The 21,252-nt window shown below is 36.5% G+C and overlaps 1 protein-coding gene across 12 annotated transcripts in view; it reads right to left on the bottom strand.

Moving 5' to 3' along the window:
* The window catches only part of TJP1 (tight junction protein 1), a 267,513-nt gene that overhangs the window by 95,133 nt on the left and 151,128 nt on the right, over positions 1 to 21,252 (bottom strand). For all 12 annotated transcript variants that reach the window (XM_054532460.2, XM_054532462.2, XM_054532461.2 and 9 more), the window contains one exon: positions 4,342 to 4,398. In XM_054532460.2, coding sequence (XP_054388435.1) covers positions 4,342 to 4,398 — 57 coding nt within the window. The remainder of the gene's footprint in view (positions 1 to 4,341; positions 4,399 to 21,252) is intronic.

Genomic DNA, 21,252 nt, shown 5'->3' with positions numbered 1-21,252 from the left:
CCAGGAATCTAAACAAGAAAGTTCCTACAACTAGTAATTTTAAGACTGCAAAGTTGCTATAAAAAACAAAAAACAAAAAACAAAAAACCTGCATTTCTACACAGTAACAAGGAACAATCAAATATTGAAATAAAAAAAAAAAACTATTTACAATAGCACCAAGAAACATGAGATATTTAACTATAAACCTAACAAAATGTGTGCAGGATCTATTCGCCAAAAACTACAATACATTAAAGAAATAAAACAATGAGGAGATAATATTATATTCATAGTTTGGAATATTCAATATTGTTAAAATGTTAATTCTCCCCAATGATTTGTAGATTCAAATGCAATCCCAGTAAAATCCCAGCAGTTTTATTTTCTTTGAGGGAAGGAAGATAAAAGTAAAATTTATACAGAAAGGCAAAGGAGCTAGAATAGCCAAAATAATTTTAAAAAGTATTTGGAGGATTTGCCTTACCTGATTTCTACATTTAATATAAAGCTACAGTAATCGATGCAGAAGTAACTGGTAAAAAGGCAGACACACAGATCAACAGACCAGACAAGGGAGTCCAGAAATATTATGGTCAACTGATTTTTGACAAAGGGAGAAAGGCAATTAAATGGACAAAGTATAATCTTTCAAACAAAATGGTTCTTCAAAATAAACACTGGACATCTGTATGAAAAAAAAAAATCTCTCTGCCTGTGTCTCATGGCACAAACAGAATTTAACTGAAATAAAACTTTTAAAGGAAAACAGAGGAAAAATTATTCTTGATTTTGGGTTTGGCAAAGATTTCTGAGATACAAAACCAAAAACATGATTGATAAAAGCAAAAATTAACAAACTGGACTTTATCAAAAATTTTTCTTTCTTTCTTTTTGAGACGGAGTCTTACTCTGTCTCCCAGGCTGGAGTGCAGTGGCACGATCTCAGGTCACTGCAACCTCTGCCTCCTGGGCTCAACTGATTCTCCTGCCTCAGCCTCCCGAGTAGCTGGGACTACAGGCACATGCCAACACTCCCGGCTAATTTTTGTATTTTTAGTAGAGACAGGCTTTCACCATGTTGGCCAGGCTGGTCTCAAATTCCTGGCCTCAAGTAATTCGCCTGCCTTGGCCTACCAAAGTGTTGGGTTTACAGGCTTGAGCCACTACACTTGGCCAGAGCTTTACCAAAACTTAAAGCATGTACTGCAAAAGACACTGTCATTAAGAGAAAGAAAAGGCAAATCACAGAATGGGAAAAAAATATTTACAAAATAATACCTGATAAAGAACCTGCACCCTGAATACGTGGGAAAAAAAAACCAAAAACAAACAAAAAAAAACCTCTCCAAACTTAGTAACTTCTGTGTACCAAAAAGAATAATCACAGAGTAAAAAGGCAATCCATGGAAAGAAAAAAAAATATTTGCAAATCATATATTTAACAACTGGTTAATATCCAAAATATATAAAGACTACTGTAACTCAACAACTAAAAAACAAGCAACATAGAGCTTAAAAATGGGCAACAGTCTTGAATACGTGAAGTCTATGTTGTATTTTGCCACAATTTTATAAAATCTCAATAATAAGAAAAACCCAATTAAAAATGGGCAAAAGGTTTGAATACATTTTACCAAACATATATGCACAACAAATGAGCACATCAAGAGATCATTAGAGATTAGCAAACTAAAACCCACGTGCGATACCGCTAGGTACCCACTGAATGGCAATTGGTCTTGCTCTGTTGCCCAGGATGGAGTGCAATGGCGCGATCTCGGCTCACTGCAACCTCCATCTACTGGGTTCAAGTGATTCTCCTGCCTCAGCCTCCCAAGTAGCTGGGACTACAGGCGCCTGCCACCACATCCGGCTAATTTTTGTATTTTTAGTAGACGGGGTTTCACCATGTTGGCCAGGCTGGTCTCAAACTCCTGGCCTCGGGTAATCCACTAGCCTCTCCCTCCCAAAGTGCTGGGATTATAGGTGTGAGCCACTGTGCCCAGCCTTTTTTTTTTTTCTTTTCTTTCTAAATCCGACAATACGGATTGAGTATCCTTTACCTGAAATGCTTGGGACCAGAAAGGTTTCAGATTTCAAATGTTTTGGATTTGGGCATATTTGCGTTATACTTACCAGTTCGGCACCCATAATCTGAAAATCCAAAATTCAGAATGTTCCAACGAGCATTTCCTTTAAACATGACATCATCACTCAAAAAGTTTTGAATTTTGCATTTTAGATTTCAGATTTGGGATGCTCAACCCGTATCAAGTGCTGATGAGGATACACAACTAATGGAGCTCTTATACACTGCCAGTGGTGGTGTTAGATGGTATAGAGAGTTTGACCATTTCTTTAAAACTTAAATAATTACCATGGGACCTACAGCAAGTCTTTTCCCAAGTATTTACCCAAAAGAAATAAAAAGTTATGTTCATACAAAAAACTGTACACTAGAGGTTTGTTCATAATCAGTGGAAACTGTAAAACACAAATATACCACAACTGCAGAATGAATACACAATTATACATTCATACAATGAAATGCTACTCTGCAATAAGAAAAACTACTGATAGAGTAACATCATGGAGAAATCCCAAATGCATTAGGCTAAGTGTAAGAAGTCAGCCTCAAAAGGCTACATGTTGTGAGTCCATTTACATGACATTCTAGAAAAGGCAAAAATGTACAAAAAGAAACCATATCATTGGTTAAGTGGAGGTGAGGGGACTGGGATGATTAAAAATAGGTGTAAGAGAAAGTTTTTGTATTGAAGTTGTCTTGTATTTTAATTGTGGTGGTTACACGACTGTATATGCTTGTCAAAACTCAGAACTGTAAGGGTCAATTTCACTGTATGTAAATTATACCAATAAAAACAATAAAAGTCTTAATAAAAATAAATGTAATGTGATAAAAAAAATACCAAATCTTTGACATCGCCACTAATCATAAGAAGTTATTTTACATGTGTAATCATATGTATCTGATTTAAATATGCTACCTATCAATACATTTCAAACAAAGGAAGGCCACATTGCAGGTTTATGAAAGTTAAGGTTAGTATTATATAATGATTTCCTTCACCATTTAATAATGAAACATTAAAAAGTTGACTGTATCTTATCAGAATTTTTTTTTTGAGAGGGAGTCTTGCTCTGTTGCCCAGACTGGAGTGCAGTGGCATGATCTCGGCTCACTGCAAGCTCTGCCTCCTGGGTTCACGCCATTCTCCCACCTCAGCCTCCCAAGTAGCTGGGACTACAGGCACCCACCACCACACCTGGCTAATTTTTTTGTATTTTTAGTACAGACAGGGTTTTACCATGTTATCCAGGATGGTCTCAATCTCCTGACCTCGTGATCTGCCTGCCTCAGCCTCCCAAAGTGCTGGGATTACAGGCATGAGCCACCACACCCAGCCAAAAACCACTATTTTTTAATAATTAATTTACCCATTATCTACTATGTGCAGATCCAAACATTCGTGAGATAATCGGGGCAGAGTCCAGGAACATGATTCTTTCCCCTTTCCATCTTCCTAATAATGGATATAGCTGGTAGAAACAGTAAGTGTAAAGTGCAAGGCCAGTATTTAAATATTCTCTCTTTCCATACATTCTCTAAGAAAGGGAGTAATCAGTAGATTCAGCTCTCTTGAAAGAGAGGAAAGAGAATTTTGAGAGACACTTAACTTTACAAATTGGTAAAGCATGAACTGGTGTCAATTTGTTCCATTTTAAACTTGTGAAAACCAAGGTTTTCGAAGGTGACTGAATCACTTCCCCATTTCTAAAGAGAAAGTAGAACTAGAATTCAAACTGATAGCAGTCTCACTTCGGACAAAGTTCTTAGTCCCACCAAGTAAGTAAGAACTCATCTCTTACTACTATTCATCTCTCTTCTCGCATCTGCAATTGTTTAAGCAACAGCTTGGGTCAACATGTTTGAAATCAATTAAGTATCTTTTAGGATTTTATTATGCATACAACCCTGGTTTAATTTCAAACTTCATTCCCACAATGGATGCATATATACTCAGAAAGGTTGAAGCAGTTTATAATAATTTATACTAATGTACAGAATCTTTTATCTGATCACTCAAAATTTTAAAAAGCAAATCACTTTTTAAGTCAGGAATAAAAACAGCAAATACTCAAAAAGATATATGAAAAAGTAATCATGCTCACTTTTGACCTTAATAAAAAATTATTGTAACTCTAATTTTAAACAAAAGAATATAGAAAAAGCTTCCTCCTCCCTCTGGCTTCCTGACATCTGGCTTTCCTCTATTGTTTTCAAAGCTGCCAGTATCCTGAGTTATACACAGATTATTTACTGCAACACAAACTTACCCTGTGAAGCGTCACTGTATGTTGTTCCCATATAGCTGTTTCCTCCATTGCTGTGCTCTGATAAAGGAAAAGAAAAACAAATCATTTACCTTTTAAGAAAATGTCCTTAATAAGGTGAGCAAGAACATCCAACAATTCAGCACACTGAAATACCAAAATTCACACTGTTAATATTAGAGATACTCTGAAAGGACCTTAATAATTATGGAAAGTTTTTTGTTTGCTTTTAAGAGACAGGAAACGACACACAGGAACTTCCTTTGTTTTTAACTTAATTTGGACAGCTGCTCTATATTCATTTCATGCAAGCTGAAATCAGTATTCAAGCTAATTCTGCAACTTTATACTTAGAAAAGAATAAAAGAGCGGTATTATCTTAAAATATCTAATGGTACGTAAACATTTAAAAGCATCTCTTACGTTTTACAAAGGAAGGGAAAGTTAAATGCCTCTGAACACAGTAATTATAAATATACATGTTACAAGAAAACAGATAAAACCATTAATAGGTTTGGCAAATGGCTGCTTTAACATCACAAACATGACTACTCTATCTAGTTTCAGTTTTGCTATAGAATTACCTACTCAAGCTTCATTCATAACCAAAAGAAAAAGAACAGCTTTTCTAGTATATGTATCACACACGTAGACACACACAAGAAACAAAAACAAAAAAGAACAATCTCTCAAACTCCCCCAAGAATCATCATAAAATAAAAGCAATAAGAGCTCCAATACAGGTCCTACCCAAATTATAGTGTACTTCAGTTTTACCTCCTGTCATGAGCGTCTCAATAGAGAGGAAAATAAATTATTATCTAAGGCAGGGGTGTCCAATCTTTTGGCTTCTCTGGGCCACACTGAAAGAAGAATTATTATCTTGGGCCACACATAAAATACACTAACACTAATGAAAGCTGATAAGCTTAAAAAAAATTGCAAAAAAAAATCTCATAATGTTGTAAGAAAATTTACGAATTTGTGTTGGGCCGCATGCGACCTGTGAACCACGGGTTGGACAAGGTTGATCTAAGGAATTAGCAGTAAGGAATTCAAAATAAATTTCTTTTAAATGGGGTTAATTGCTCTAGGAGACTTAAAATATTTCAGTCTCTCTTAATGTTACCATTTTATGAAATCGGGACTCCTAAAATGTATTTACAAGTAAATTTTAAAAAGATTCTTCAGAGTTATCAAAAGGTAGAGTAAAAAGGGAGAAGGCTACGCCTGACACTCTCAGACCACTAGTCACCCATTACTATAAATGCCTATTTCATAAGTGAGGTCTGTTTTCTCTTACTGCTGTCATTAGCATCATGAGAATATGCCTATCAAGGTGCCATGGGCCCATTCTCTCCTTTCCCACAGAGACTTTAATTGAAGATTAATGCCATTTTAGAAAGTAAGTCCCTATAAAGAAAGCTTGCTTCCCTAAATTCAAAGCAACTAAATTATCCTGCCAGATGAATAAGAGAGGAGAGAGAAAGGATCTCTCTGTTCACTCCCATAGATAAGAACTGCCAACCTCACCAGCATTTGTTTCAATCTTCCAATGAAGTGCAGCAAAACCTCCCTTTAATGAGACCTCCACTGGAAACAAAGCTGTTTTTTTTTTTAAACAAACACTGACCGGGATAATGCATTAAAAAAAAAAAAAATTCTTCCATCAATGAGAAGCAACAATAGTATGAGTAAATCAGCTAAACATCAACAGTCCCACTAACATACACGATAAAAGTATCTGCAAGAGTTGCCAGTTTGTCCAATCTCAGCTGATATTAAGAATGAGAACTGCTTGCATAGCTCTCAGCTCATCTTTTCTTGATCTATTTCATTAACCACTGACATTGTTTTACTGCCTTTTTAATATTTTTCCTATCAGTCCAAATGGCAAGTGATGTGATAACATGCACTTAACTCTCTTTGATAACATACTCTATGGTATGAAACAGTTCATCATCCTCTCTAAGGTCTTAATGAACACAGTTTTCCATTTTGTAAGAAGATGTTAATCAAATGGGAAAATTTATTTAACATTAAGGGGGGAGCAGGTTGTAAAACAGCATGTACATGGTTATCCTAATTTTGTTTAAACATTAGTAGGGAATAAAGGTTCTAAGGATAAACAAAATGTTAACACTGTTTATCACCTTCAAAGTAAAGGGACTGTGGGAGACATTTTTCTATCAGGTGTTTTATCTTCCTGCTTTCCTTTCTCCATTCCCCATCAGAACAAACTGGCAATGTATTTTAAACCATATTCACCAAATCGCATTCCTATTTGACATTTCGAATACAGACAGTCCCTGACTTAGGATGGGTCAACTTGATTTTCTGACTTTACGATGGTACCCATACAATCATTGTTTTTCATTTCCACTACAGTATTCAAGAAATTATATGAGATATTCAACACTTTATCGTAAAATAAGCTTTTGTGTTAGATAATTTTGCCCAACTATATACTAATGTTAAGTGTTGTGAGAGCATGGTTAAGGTAGGCTGGGCTAAGCTTATGATACGGGGTAGGTTGGATGTATTAAATGCATTTTTGACTTAAAATATTTTCAACTTATGATGAGTTTAATCAGGACATTGTTCTAAGTGAGCTGAGAAGCATCTGTATCTGTTTTTCACATGGCTTTTTAGGAAAATCAAATAATGTTTAAGAGGATTAATGTTCTTATTGTTAATTATAAAAAATGTTTATTCTCCTGTTAGTAAGCAATCTATACATTAAGGTCTTAACGTACAATCTCCAGGAGGAGTGCAGTAAGACAAACTTACTTTGTACAAGGGAGAAGACTAAAATACTAAAACATAATTGCTCTCACCATTCCACATCAAAATCAATATAGTTTTTCTTTGGAGGATTGGAAAAGTACACATCTCAAAAAACTTCTGTTAAACATCAATTATAGCTTGATTTATCTGAAGGAAGACCTATGTAGAAGAAAGTAATTGAGAATGAAACATCAAAAGAAGTGGTTAGGCTCTTGACCAGCCACTAAACCAACTTAATTCATAATATAAGTGAGTTACTATGTTTTACCACTCTTTAAAAAAAAAAAAAAAAAAAAAACAGAAAAATATATTCCTAGTTTAAATCATGGACCACGTTCTCTCTCCATTCTCTAGCCTTTCATTTGCTTCTGTGGCAAAAGTAGCAAATTCTATCCATAGTTGTTTATATAACCAGGCAGTCCTGATGAGGAGTTCTGAATGAACTGAGGAATCGAAGGATGAACAAACACGTAAATACGTAATAATGCAAATACAGTAAAATGCTAATGGTAGAATCTTAGTGGTTGGGATTCAGGTATCCATGGCAAACTTCTTTCAATCTTGTTATGTGTTTGAAAGTGATCATAATAAAATGCTGGGGAAAAACTAAGAAATCCTTCCAGTAAATCACTCAGAAATCAAAGCTAAAATTGATATAAAACATTTTTAGTACCAGTAAATTTATTAACCACTATTTTCATGAGCATTCCATAAAGAAAAAATGTTCACTAATGACTGAGAATTTTGATGCGTTAGAAAAGCAACGGGTGTGGAGGTTCCTTTGGAAGAATACCTAAGAAACGCATGGCTTCTGGAGTGGAGAAAGGAAAACCAGGTAGGAGGAGTCTCACTTTTCACTGGGAGCCCTTTGCACTTTTTCACTGGAAGCCCTTTGCACTTTTAATCACATTCATCTATTACTTATCAAATTATTTTTAAAACTTAATATCCTTATTGTAAACTTGCTTGTCATTTTCTCATTTCAAATATGCACAAGGGATAATTGCATAACTTGCACAAAAAGCTTCTGGTAAATTACCAGTCTCAGGCTCAAGACATTTAGGCTTGTAGGAGATCAAGGGGAAAATGTATTACTCCTCTAAGCATGATTCTAGCACTACCATTCCCTAAGTAACTCAGACAGATGCTGGTAAACAGGAAATGAACTAGACCAGGCATAAGGAGACCAGAGCCGAAAGGTATCATCAACTAGAAACGTGATCTTAATTTTCCTCACCTATACAACTAGGGAAATGGGTGAAATTATCTCAAATGAAAAGACTTTTCTAGCTCCAAAATTCTATTAGACTATAATTCCAATGAACAGGCTACAAATTCAATAATTAGTGAAGCACTGCAGGCATCAAAAGTGACTGCAATTCATGGTTGCTGGATTCTGAGTTCTGCGCACATTTCTAAGTCAGCATCAACTGACTAGAATCACAATTTCTGAACAAGCAAAAAGCTGTATTTCAGAATCTGCCAAGAGTTTGTTTAGTTTCTTTGTTCTAAGCTCCAGCTGGCAAAGACACTACTCAGATCACCAACTCTGAAGGGCTTCCTGCCAAAACTTCAGATCCCAGTTCTAGGCAGTTTCACTGTCCTTTAGGACTGATTACTGAATGGGGAAAGATAGGAGGGCACAATAACTGACAAGACAGGATGAGCCTATAACTGGGAGAAGAAGAAATCCAAGAGAGAAGATATAAAGAACACTCCAAATGAAGAACTCCTTAACACTATCTAAATACACAGCCAGTTAAATTTTACTATCCTTATGGCTGTAATTTCAAAACCAATCCATGTATCATTCATTCATTCATTCAACAAACATGTATCAGACATGGTAAGTGTTGGGGAGGCCAAAAATAGGTCCCTCTCCCTCCCTAGGGGCTCAAAGCAGCAGCTGAGAACACTAAATGGTATTTAGGTTGGTGCAAAAATAACTGCAGCTTTTGCCATTAAAATGGCATCAAAAGATATGAGCTTTTTGCACCAAAATAAATAACTTTTGCACCAAATAGATAAGAGCTGTTATGGAAGATGCAAAAGGACTCTGTCTGCTGTGAAGATCAGAGATCTGTTCCCTGAGACAGCAACGTTTTGAGTTCAAGCTTGAAGGATGTCCAGGAAAAAAGTGGAGAAAGATGTTTCAGAAGATACAGCATGTCAGCAAGATTGTGTGATGCTACACATGATGCTGGCTTTGATATGACTAAGTTGTACAATCTATGGAACAAGGAGAGAGTAAAAGGAGAGAAGGTGCAAGGGTACCAGATCACAACAGGCTTTATAATATAATGCCAAGGACTTTAAACTCAAATGGAAGACACAAAAGAATTTTTGACAATCAAATGACATAATCAGAATTCATTCTGAAGGCTGTAATAGGAAAATGATTTGAGAAAGGGAAACCAGTTAGAAAGTTAGTGAGAAGTGGGGGCAGAGTTCAAGATGGCTCTTGAGTAGTCAACCAAGTAGCAGTGCTGAAGTCAAAAGGAAAAGATGTAATTACCCAAGGACTAAGATAACCCTGTAGACAACCAAAGGAACTTGAGAAGGAGCAGACAATAAGGATACATGAAAACCAGCGGAGCTAATACAAAACACTACTTACTGTCCAGAGTATACACCAAAGCTTAAGATCCCTCAATTTTTGAAATCAATATACCTCATTTATCTGACATCATAAAATAATAAAATTTCCACAAATCTTCAAGAACACTCTTGATGACATGCAGTTCCCCATTAGGAAAACCAATAGTAAAGGTATTAAGAATACTCTGTGAACCCTCCAAGTTCCTTCTGTGAGCAAAGCTGCTACACTGAACTGCTTCTCATTCCTTCTGAACTCCAAAGTGTTTCTGTTTTGGTCTTTTTGGCTTTTTTCCATCCAAATTGAAAGCAAGATCATCTATGGAGAAGAGGTTGAGCCAGGAACTTAAGGAGAAGTACAAGGTAGGTTTCAGTGAATAAAACAGATGACCCCTGCCCTTCAATGAAGTTTCAATTACATAATTTCAAATTGTGATCACTGCAACACAAAAGTACAAAGGGAATAGTGCTACATGTTAAAAGGTAAGGCAAAATATGTATATTTGGACTGATCTGATGGGCTGTCATTTAAATTCCCAAAATAGAAATGTCCAGGAGGTAGTAAAAAAGATCACTCTAAAATAAAATGAAGAAGGGTCCTAACGATATTCAGGGATTCAACAAACGTCATGAATAGAAGATAAAAATTCAGGAAGCATAAGAATTAAAATAATGATCAAAATAAGAAGGCAGCAACTATAGGATAAAAGTCTCAATAGAAATTAAGTAAATTTAGCATCCAACACCCCACTGTATTCAACACTGGTTAAATTTACAAATATATCATTGTGTCCATCCCTTGGCTAACAGTTTAGGAAACAAATGATGAGATGGATATGACTAGGAAATATTAGTTGGAAAGACAGACACAGTGAACCTGTAATTTTTTGGTTGATCAAAGCTGAAGGTCTGCTAAAAACATAAGTTCACAGATAAGCTTCTATATTAGCTATAAAATAAGAGTGAAAGAACATCAGCTTAAAAGTTACCAGTATGTGTACATTAAATATTAAGAAAATCTCAGTAGGGACAGTTACAATATTCTTGGAAACTTAAAATCTAGAGTGCTTTCCAGTTATCAAAAATAGAACTATTTTTAGGTATAGCATCTTCTAAAGGTTGAAGATAGATAAAAAGATCTCTCACAGTTTACTCAGGTAGACAGGAGGAGGAAGGGAATGGCATAGCAGGGATGAAGAGAGAGTGACAGTCCTCTGAGTATATATCTTTTTGTATAACTCTCTTTCTTAGACCACAGTATTGTTTCATGACATTACCCTTCACAGATCAAAAAATTAAACTATTAAAACCAAAAAGACATGGGGGGAAGGGGAGGAATCAAAAACAGAATAAAAACAGTAACAAATGAACATAACTATATTACAGATGGAGAATGTAACCACACTAAAGAAGAGTTTAACTTTTCTATAAATCTAATATTTTAAAATAAAAAGTTTTAAAAAATGTTATAATGGTACAGAAAAATGCAGAAAGATACCAATTTTGGAACAAATCATATTTATGTACTCAGAAAAAAAACTTGGTTTCAGAGTTGTGTATTTTAAGTTTTTATATATCCTACAATGAACACATGAATTTCATAATCCTTGAAAACTGGTAAACGTCACATCTGAATTACGAAACAAAAAATGGGCAAAAGTGGCCAGGCATGGTGGCTCACACCTGTAATCCCAGCACTTTTGGAGGCTGAGGCAGGCAGATCATTTGAGGCCAGATGTTCAAGATCAGCCTGGCCAACCTGGTGAAACCCCGTCACTACTAAAAATACAAAAATTAGCCAGGCGTGGGGGCACATGCCTGTAATCCTAGCTACTTGGGAGGCTGAGAATCATCTGAACCCAGGAGGTGGAGTTTGCAGTGAGCCGAGACTGCACCACTGCACTCCAACCTGGGTGACAGAGTGAGACTGTCTTAAAACAAAAACATAAACAAGAAACAGGGAAAAGTGATCTACACTGTTAAAGTTGGGACAGGGTTACCTTTGTGTATGAAGTAACTGGAAGGGATGAAGGTGGGGGAGCTTCTGGGACGTAAAGTAAATGTTATTCCTTGATCTGAGTTGTGGGCAAACAGGCATATTCACTTTGAAAATTCATCAATCTGTGTACACCTATGATTTGCTTAATGTATTATGTTATTTAAAAATTCAAAATAAAGTAACCTGACAGAACTGTAAGTAATTTGACTGCAATGGATTAAAATAAATCAAATATGCTTCCATCCACCATATGCCCACAGTGATTTCAAAAAATGCTAAGTGCTGGCAGAACTCATTATTTTGAGAAACTGGTACATATAGGAAAAGAATAAGATATTTACTCTTCCTTTCCTATACAAACAGTACCAGTGGGCGATCAAAATAGTAGATGAAGGGAAGTTTCTTTTTTTAGAAGCACTCCAGCTAACCAATGAAAAAGGAATAATAAAAATTGAATATCATCATTTTGTAACACCTAGTGAATTAAGGGATCTAGACACTGATCATCAATGGCTGCAGACATCATCCAAAAACAACAGAAAAAACCCTGGGACTGAATGCCACTTATGAAGTAGAACTGTAAAAACAAACAAACAAAAAAATCAAATCTGAATCTGATCAAGGCTCTAGATCTGTGCTATCCAGTACAGTAGCCACCAGCCACATGGAGCTACTCAGCACTTAAAATGTGGGTAGTCCAAACTGAGATATGGTATATGTAAAATATATATATGATATGAAATATGTGATATGTATTATGATATGCTATGTGCAAAATATACATACGATATGTAAAATATACATACAACAGTATTCAGAGACTGAATATGGAAAATAATTTAAAATATCTCACCTATAATTTTATATCATTGAATGCTAAAATGGTAATATTTTGGATATGTGTGTTAAATAAAACATGAAAATTAATTTTACCTTAAAAAAAGTTTTGGTGTGGCTACTACATTCAACAGAATTGCTCTAGCTCCAGTTAACCAATTTACAGGAAATACAGTGGGCCAACCACCATTGTAATCACCACAAGGAAGCAAATACCAAAATCCATACTGTGAAAAATTCTACAAATAATCCTGTTTCTCAACCAATAAAGCTGCAAGGGAAGTGGGGAAAGAGAGAGACACAAATGGGGGACCTCATATGCCTAAGAGAAATGTTAAACAATCACAGTAAGAGGACCTCATCAAGGAAAGTTGACATTTAAGACAATTAGAAAACACTAAATATGGCCGGGCACGGTGGCTCACGCCTGTAATCTCAGCACTTGGGAGGCCAAGGTGGGTGGATCGCCTGAGGTCAGGAGTTCGAGACCAGGCTGGCCAACACGGTGAAACCCCATCTCTACTAAAAATACAAAAAATTAGCCAGGCTTGGTGGCAGATGCCTGTAATCCCAGCTACTCAGGAAGCTGAGGCAGGAGAATCCCTTGAACCAGGGAGGCAGATGTTGCAGTGAGCCAAGGTTGTGCCACTGCACTCCAGCCTGGGCAACCAGGAGTGAAACTCCGTCTTACAAAAAAAAAAAAAAAAAAAAAATCAAAACACTTAAGTATTTGATTTGGAGTTTATTTTAAAAGTGTGCTAATGATAATGTAGTTATAGCACTTTTAAAAAAGACATCTTTTAGACATACATATTCAGATAGATGTTGAGTATTCTCTCTCTTCTCTGAAATGCTTCGAACCATGTGTTTCCGATTTTAGGGTGAACATCTGAAATCCGAAAATCTGAAATCTGAAATGCTCCAAAGAGAATTTTCTTTGAGTATTATGTCAGTGCTCAAAAAGTACTGGATTTTGGAGCATTTCAGATTTGGGATGTTCACTCTGTATTAACAGATGAAAAGATATCTGGCATTTGCTTCAAAATAATGGGGAAGACAAGACACAATCAATGAAATACAGATGAAATGAGACTGGCTATAAGTTGTTAACCATACTGGGTGACAATAACGTGGGAATTCATTATATTCCCCACATCCACTTTTCTATAGGTTTGAAAATTTTCCACTTAAAAGAAGGTAACTTGAGGGGACTAGAAATTAATTACTGATTTAGGAAAGACCCAAACCAAGAATGCTGCTACCATGATGCCAGGATATTAAGTAGTATTTCCATCAGCTGGCTATTCTAGCAACTGCTTCCCCTCCCCTTTCAGAATAGTAAGAAAAATGCAACTAGTCCTGGAGATGGATTAGTACCTTCCTTCTGCTGCTAAGCTGAATTTAAGGTGGTCTAACATTACCAGAAAGTGAGTAACAGCATTAAAAAGGCAACTCTCGTCTAGAAGGGGTAACGGATATTAATCAAATAATAGCGGAGAACTAAGTACAGGTTATCGTAAGTGCTATAAAGGGATACACAGAGTTTAAAGCACAGAGTTTTGACCTAGTTTCTGGGCTCTGGGCAAAGTCTTTGAGGAGAAGAGATAGCTATGAGGTGCATGAGAGATGGAGGTGGCAAGGTTTCCGGCTAGAAAAAACAGCACGTGCAAGAGCCTGGTGTAGGAAAGAGCATCTCTCATTCATTCAAATAATGTTTGAGAGTTTCCTATGTACTAGACACTGTGTTAAACTACACGAATAACTGGACAAAACTAGTATGACCTTTGTTCCCATGGAGCTTACAGTCTAGCAGGAGAACTAGATGATTGAAAAACTCCATGGCTAAATATATAATCACAAGTTTAAATAAGTACTATGAAGGAAGGAAAAACAGTGCCATGAGGAACTCAAAGAGAAAGTTGACAGGAAGTACACTTGCTAGGAACCAAAAAGAGGAAAGCACAGTTTGCGAACAAGAAACAAGGAGGAAAAAGATATAAGATGTGGCTAGAAGGGTAGGCAAGGGCCAAATAATCCACTAGGAGCTTACTGACTATATTAAGGATTTTGATCTTTTACTCTAAAGGTAGTTAAGCAGCCTAGGAATTTTAGGATGAGTGTTCGTATTTGTGTGTAGCGGGGGGAGGGGGAGGGGGTGGAACAGAGAGAAACTAATCAAACTTGCATTTTGAAAAGATTACTTCAGAAAAACAGATTGTAAGGGGAAGAGGGGGGTATGATACTACTTAGGAGGCTATTACAGGAATCCAGAGGGAGGATTACTTGGTGGGGGTGCAGGGGCAGTGGGAGGGAGAATGTAAATGGTTGAAAGTACGGATAAAACAAGCAGAAAGACCTGAGGTGCTCAGCAGATCAAAGCTGAATGGAACTTGCTAATCAACCATTCACCACACTAGGTAGACATCCAAATTGAGCCAGGTACCCTGGATTTGGAATAGTCTTTCAACTCCATTGCCTAATCCATCAGACTAAAGACTGTATCTCTTATCTAATGCCATTGCAATAATTTTTTCAAAAGTATCTCAGGAACCCAAGGAACCTTCCTCTGAAACCATAAAACATCTTGCTGGGCTGAAACTACTAACCTACAGGCTGATTGAGCTTTGTCCAGAAATAAATAAATGAATCCTCCTTCTGAAACCACAGAACATCTTGCTGGGCTGAAAACTACTAACCTACAGGCTGATCTCTGTCCAAAATGAATGAATGAATGTCTTAAATAATCTATAGGCCAACCTTTGTCCATAAATAAACAAGTAAATAAATAAAATTCCTATATGCCTCCTCTCTGATATTAAAATGGGCTTCACTTAAAATGTTTTTAGAAGACACAGCTAACATAATAGGAGCCCACAATCTTAGTATGTGCTGAGCCCACAATCACCCTGAGATGGGTCTTGTTTGCATTTTTACATTTGCACTTTGTGTACAGATGAGAAAACAGCCATTTAGTGGCAGACTCAGGATACAGATTCCAGAGGCTAAACTCACATATAAATAAAACTTAAGAGTTGCTCAATGATAATCTTTTCAGTCCTTATTTTACTTGACCTCTCTGTGCAGGATCTGGCCTGCTGACAGATGAATGGTGTTTACACGGATGTTCACTTTATAATACTCCATTAATGTACATTTGCTTTACGTACTTTTGTACACATGGCAATATAATTCACAATAAAAAGATATAAGAAACTAAGTCAACTAGCAAGACTTAAGTCAGGGTAACTTACATGAAAATCCGGATTTACAACCTCTTTTGAAAAACTGGGAGATCTGGCCTGCCTTCTTCCAAAACAACAATCAGCTGGGGCTGAGCAAGAGCTGCTTCCTTTAGACGAACTGGCTTGTGCTCTGATGGAGCAGTGCCCTCTCCTCTGGCTTTCATGATTCATGCTGCTTGTCTGGTCTAAGACTTACCTAACACCATTCCATCCTCTTCTCCCTGGTGCTCTCTTACAACACACGAACATATAAGGATGTGAATGTATGACTTATAGAACATGTAAGTAGATATATGATTACCTATGGCAAGTAAATTTAACCTCAGATCCCTCACCTGTAAAAACAGAGATAATCGTAGTATCTAACAGAATTGTGAAGATTAAACGGGATAATGCACCTAAAACACTTAGCTCAGTATCTGTCACAGAGTCAGCATGCAATATAAGGGGCTACTGTTTGTTTTGACACATTTCTCACACTTATAACTAAAATGTAAGCCTACTTGCCATGGCTACTGACTTGATTTTTATAGGTGATATAGCATCAAAATAGTGTACTTCTGTATTAATACTCCAATAATTGCCACTGTTAGAAAAAAAAAATCAGTAAATAAATCTTCCTTAGTACCTTTATATGACATTACCAGGAAAAATTTCCTACAATTATATTTTGAAAGGCAGACCCATTTTTGCCAAATTCATGTATTTCCCCTGATTGTGGCTTTTGGTGGTCTGATCAGTCAGGTAAGTGGATATCTTACTACTAAAACATACTTCAATACTTACTACTAAAACGAACTTTAGTATGACAAACATGTTAGTCACAAAACAACCTCCAAACTAAGACCAACTTGATTTTTCAAGATAATCACAGGAACACCAAAAGAAGCTTACTACCTTTTACTCAGCTGTTAGTACTCCAATGACTGCCTAATAATGCATATCTAATTCTTGCCCCTCAGACAGACATATACAATATTTTTCTCCAAAAAGCCACAAAAGTCTAACTGAAACTATTTTCTCCTGAAACCAATAAAGTCCTCATACAATGGAATACCATGAAGTACAAGAACAGAATGAAAACTAATGAGCTACAGTTATCCACAACATAATCTTACAAACATAATGCTGAGCAAAAGAAGCCATACGCAACAGAATTCACACTACAAGATTCTGTATGCGCAAAGTTCAGAGAGTCAAAACTAGTGCTTTCAGAATGCATAATTAGGTGGTAACTATAAAGAAAAACTAGAAAATGAGAACCCTAGAAGACAAGATACATGTAATCCTTGAGGGAGGGAGGGAGGATATGACCCAGAGAAGGCATGTTAGGGATTCTAGCACTTATCATTATGGACAGAATTTTATTTGCTGCTCTCTACCCGCACCATTAAAATGCCCTATCAGTACAGAGATGTGTTCACTGCTGCATCTCCAGCACCTACAACAGTGATTGGTACACACGAGGTAACCAACAAATATCTGCTGAATGTAAAATTCCGCTTTAGGAATCCAAATTGTTACATATTTCACAGCTTCTTGAACCCTAAATGTAACAGTAACAGCTAGTATAGTGTCCATTTGCCTTGTCAGTATATTCAAGGAGCTGTTAAGCATATAAGCCCAATTACTTTATAATTCTTGATGTCTCCCTTCTATTGAGATACTGATACCAAACATATGCAGAAAACACTTACATGAATGTATCCAGATTCAATTCAAACATTTAAAAATATTAACAAGGAAAAATACAGAAACTCTGCTGAGCAGCAAGCCCAGGCTTTAGATAATGACTTTGTCACCTCCTCCAACGAAGAAAGCACACAAGAATGCTCTGTTATTACAGGATGACCATAAGTTTGCTCATATTTTTAAGAGTAAACAATGCAAATCCTTTGTTTCTTCAGCAATGAGTTACACAATTCACAAAGTGATTATTACAGCATACAGCAGTTGAAAACTGTAAATTTCTAGATGGGGATCCCAAACAAAATGTACTCATTTAATATTTGTTAAGCTAACAAAAAGAATTAGTCATTACTGGTATCCTCCTGAATTTTAAAATTACATACTGAATTAAGTGAGCTAATCTTATATTAAATTTAACTTGTGATATTCAGTTACCAGAAACTGTTGTACAATCTCCAAGACAGTGACAATTCCAAAAGAGTGAAAATTCCTAAGACAACCAAGAAGAAAAATGAACTTTTCAGTCTTTGGGAATTTACATTTTCTTAAAAAGGAAAAAAATATTTCAGCAAATCAAAAAAAATTAATTAAACCAGGTATACGCTAATCTTATGCTCCTAATTAGAATCCACAGAAAGTAATATCAGCTTCTGTTTTACCTCCTTTCTGGACATGATAAACTAGAATTGAGATCATTCATCAGTTAACTCACTTCCCAGTATTTTCAGTATATCAAGTGAAATATAACCACAACACAAACTAATAAAACCTTATCTCTTGATCTATCCCAAAGTGAGGGCCACCTGAGATTCAGTATCAAGCACTACATATATGACAGTCAGGGTTTTGTTATCACATTTCAAATGGTGTTTTACAGTACAAAGTTTGGTAACACTGGTGTTCTCATGATCTAAAGCTGTGTTCTCCTGGTAAAGGCAATCATTCAGAGTCCATTTATTTACATCCATGCTTAGGATATAAGATAAAACTCCCTACCCTACGTATTCCCCACATACTTCTCATTATTAAGAATTTATCTGTTTAAGAGGAATGGAAATAAAGCACCTGGCTAGCCCATAAAGGAGCAACCTGAAGCCACTCTTCTCTGCAATAAATAAATAAAGATACACTCTAGGTCAGAGACAGCAAAAGTCTTATTTTTATTGCTGGCTTATGCAAGAAATACTGCAACACATCAATTTTATAGGATTAACTTTAAAATCTGTAAACTATCCTAATGTCTATTTCTTTCTACAAGACTAAAAGTTGTTAAAGTAAAAAGGTTTTTCAAGATTTGCTTTCAAAATTCAGAGGTGCAAAGCAAGTTCCAGTCAAATATTCCAGGAGGATCATTCTAGACATAAACTATCTTTTTATTTAACATATCAAAACTTTGCTAATTAGAAATGACTGGCTCATTCCACTAGCTTGTCTTCAGCTACTATAATGCTCAGTCATACACAATGCTGAGCACGTGAATGCTTTCAGGCAGGCCTGAAATGAGCAATGACTGAGCGGTCAGAGATGGGTGGCACTACACATGAATTTACAGCTGGACTCATGGTCTTTCAGTAAAGTGAATTTTTATATCAGGGGTATGTCAAGAAACAGGATTCCATCTCCAAATTTTCCACTAAAACTATTATTTTTAAAGGCATTTTCCATAGCAGCATGGTGATCTATCATATGTATACACAGTTTTATTCTTAGAACTGTACAGAGTTTACATTTGGTCTCTAAACAGAAAAGAGATTAAAGCGCAAGTAAAAGTCAGAGCCAGATCTTGTTTCCAGGACTGGAGGGGAAAAAGGGAGTGGAACTACTGTACTTTTTTTCCTTCAAATCAAACGGGAAGCAGAACTACATAGACTGCATTACAGCCCTCAAAGCCACAGATTGGTTTCCACCTCATTATTTATTGGTGTCTTTCCTTTTTTTTTTGAGACAGAGTCTCACTCTGTCGCCCAGGCTGGAGTGCAGTGGTGCGATCTCGGCTCACTGCAAACTCCGCTTCCTGGGTTCAAATGATTCTCCTGCCTCAGCCTCCCAAGTAGCTGGGATTCTAGGCATGTGCTACCACACCCGACTAATTTTTGTATTTTTAGTAGAGACGGGGTTTTGGCCGTGTTGGTTGTGCTGGTCTTGAACTCCCGCCCTCAGGTGATACGCCCGCCTCAGCCTCCCAAAGTGCAGGGATTACATGCTTGAGCCTGGCAAATTGGTGTCTTTCCTAATATTATAATGTAATTTGTCCCAATATATAACCTGGGGGGGAAAAACACTACAATTTGAAACTGTTTTATGAAGCTGTCCTGAAACAAATTTAAGAGTTGTAAAATGTAGTTAGGATTATCAGCCAACTATATAAATTAAAGCTTTAACCACGACGGTCTAAAATGCCAAACACACACAAAAATTATTGCTACAGTGAGGATCATTAAAAGTTGGCAGCCAAACTTCAGTGACTTCTCACAAACTACAGTGAGTTTTTTACTTTTAAAACAGTATGAAGCAAGTATGCATTGATCAGTAACTATCATAATTAAAACTACATTGCATCACTCACTCAAGAAACAATCCCTATATGTAATGACTGATTTTTGTCATTAATTTTTGTTCATTAGCTTGGCCATTTTCTGCAGTTCTTAAGGTTTCAAAAACGTTAAGATATCAAGAAAAGCCCACTGTATACACAAATTAACTCAAGATGGATTAAAGACGTCAATGTAAAACCCCAAACCATAAAAACCCTAAAAGAAAACCTAGGCAATACCATTCAGGACATAGGCATGGGCAAAGACTTCATGATGAAAACACCAAAAGCAATTGCAACAAAAGCCAAAATTGACAAATGGGATCTAATTAAACTAAAGAGCTTCTGCACAGCGAAAGAAACTATCAGAGTGAACAGGCAACCTACAGAATGGGAGAAAAACTTTCGCCGTCTAGTGATCTGACAAAGGTCTAATATCCAGAATCCACATGGAACTGAAACAAATTTACAAGAAAACAAACATCCCTATCAAAAACTGGGCAAAGAATATGAACAGACACTTCTCAAAAGACGACATTTATGCTGCCAAAAAAAAGGAGGTATTTATGTGGCCAACAAACATATGAAAAAATGCTCATCATCACTGATCATTAGAGAAATGCAAATCAAAACCACAATGAGATACCATCTTACACCTGTCAGAATGGTGATTATTAGAAAGTCAAGAAACAACAGATGCTGCCGAGGCTGTGGAGAAATAAGAACGCTTTTACACTGTTGGTGGGAATGTAAATTAGTTCAACCATTGTGGAAGATAGTATGGCAATTCCTCAAGGACCTAGAACCAGAAATACCATTTGACCCAGTAATCCCATTACTGGGTATATACCCAAAGGAATATAAATCATTCTCCTATAAAGACACATGCACACATACGTTTACTGCAGCACTATTTACAATAGCAAAGACATGGAACCAACCCAAATGCCCATCAATGATAGACTAGATAAAGAAAATGTGGTACATATATACACCATGGAATACTATGCAGCCATAAAAAAGAATGAGTTCATGTCCTTTGCAGGGACACGGACGAAGCTGGAAGCTATCATCCTCAGCAAACTAACACCATAATAGAAAACCAAACACCACATGTTCTCACTCATAAGTGGGAGTTGAACAATGAGAACACATGGACACAGGTAGGGGAACATCACACACCAGGGCCTGGGGCCTGTTACCCGGGTGGGGGGGGGGTGGGGCAAAGGGAT

This window comes from Pongo abelii, chromosome 16 (assembly GCF_028885655.2).
Source record: "Pongo abelii isolate AG06213 chromosome 16, NHGRI_mPonAbe1-v2.0_pri, whole genome shotgun sequence".
NCBI lineage: Eukaryota > Metazoa > Chordata > Mammalia > Primates > Hominidae > Pongo > Pongo abelii.
Note: the sequence above shows the minus strand (reverse complement) of the source record. Positions and strands in the feature narration are given on the sequence as shown.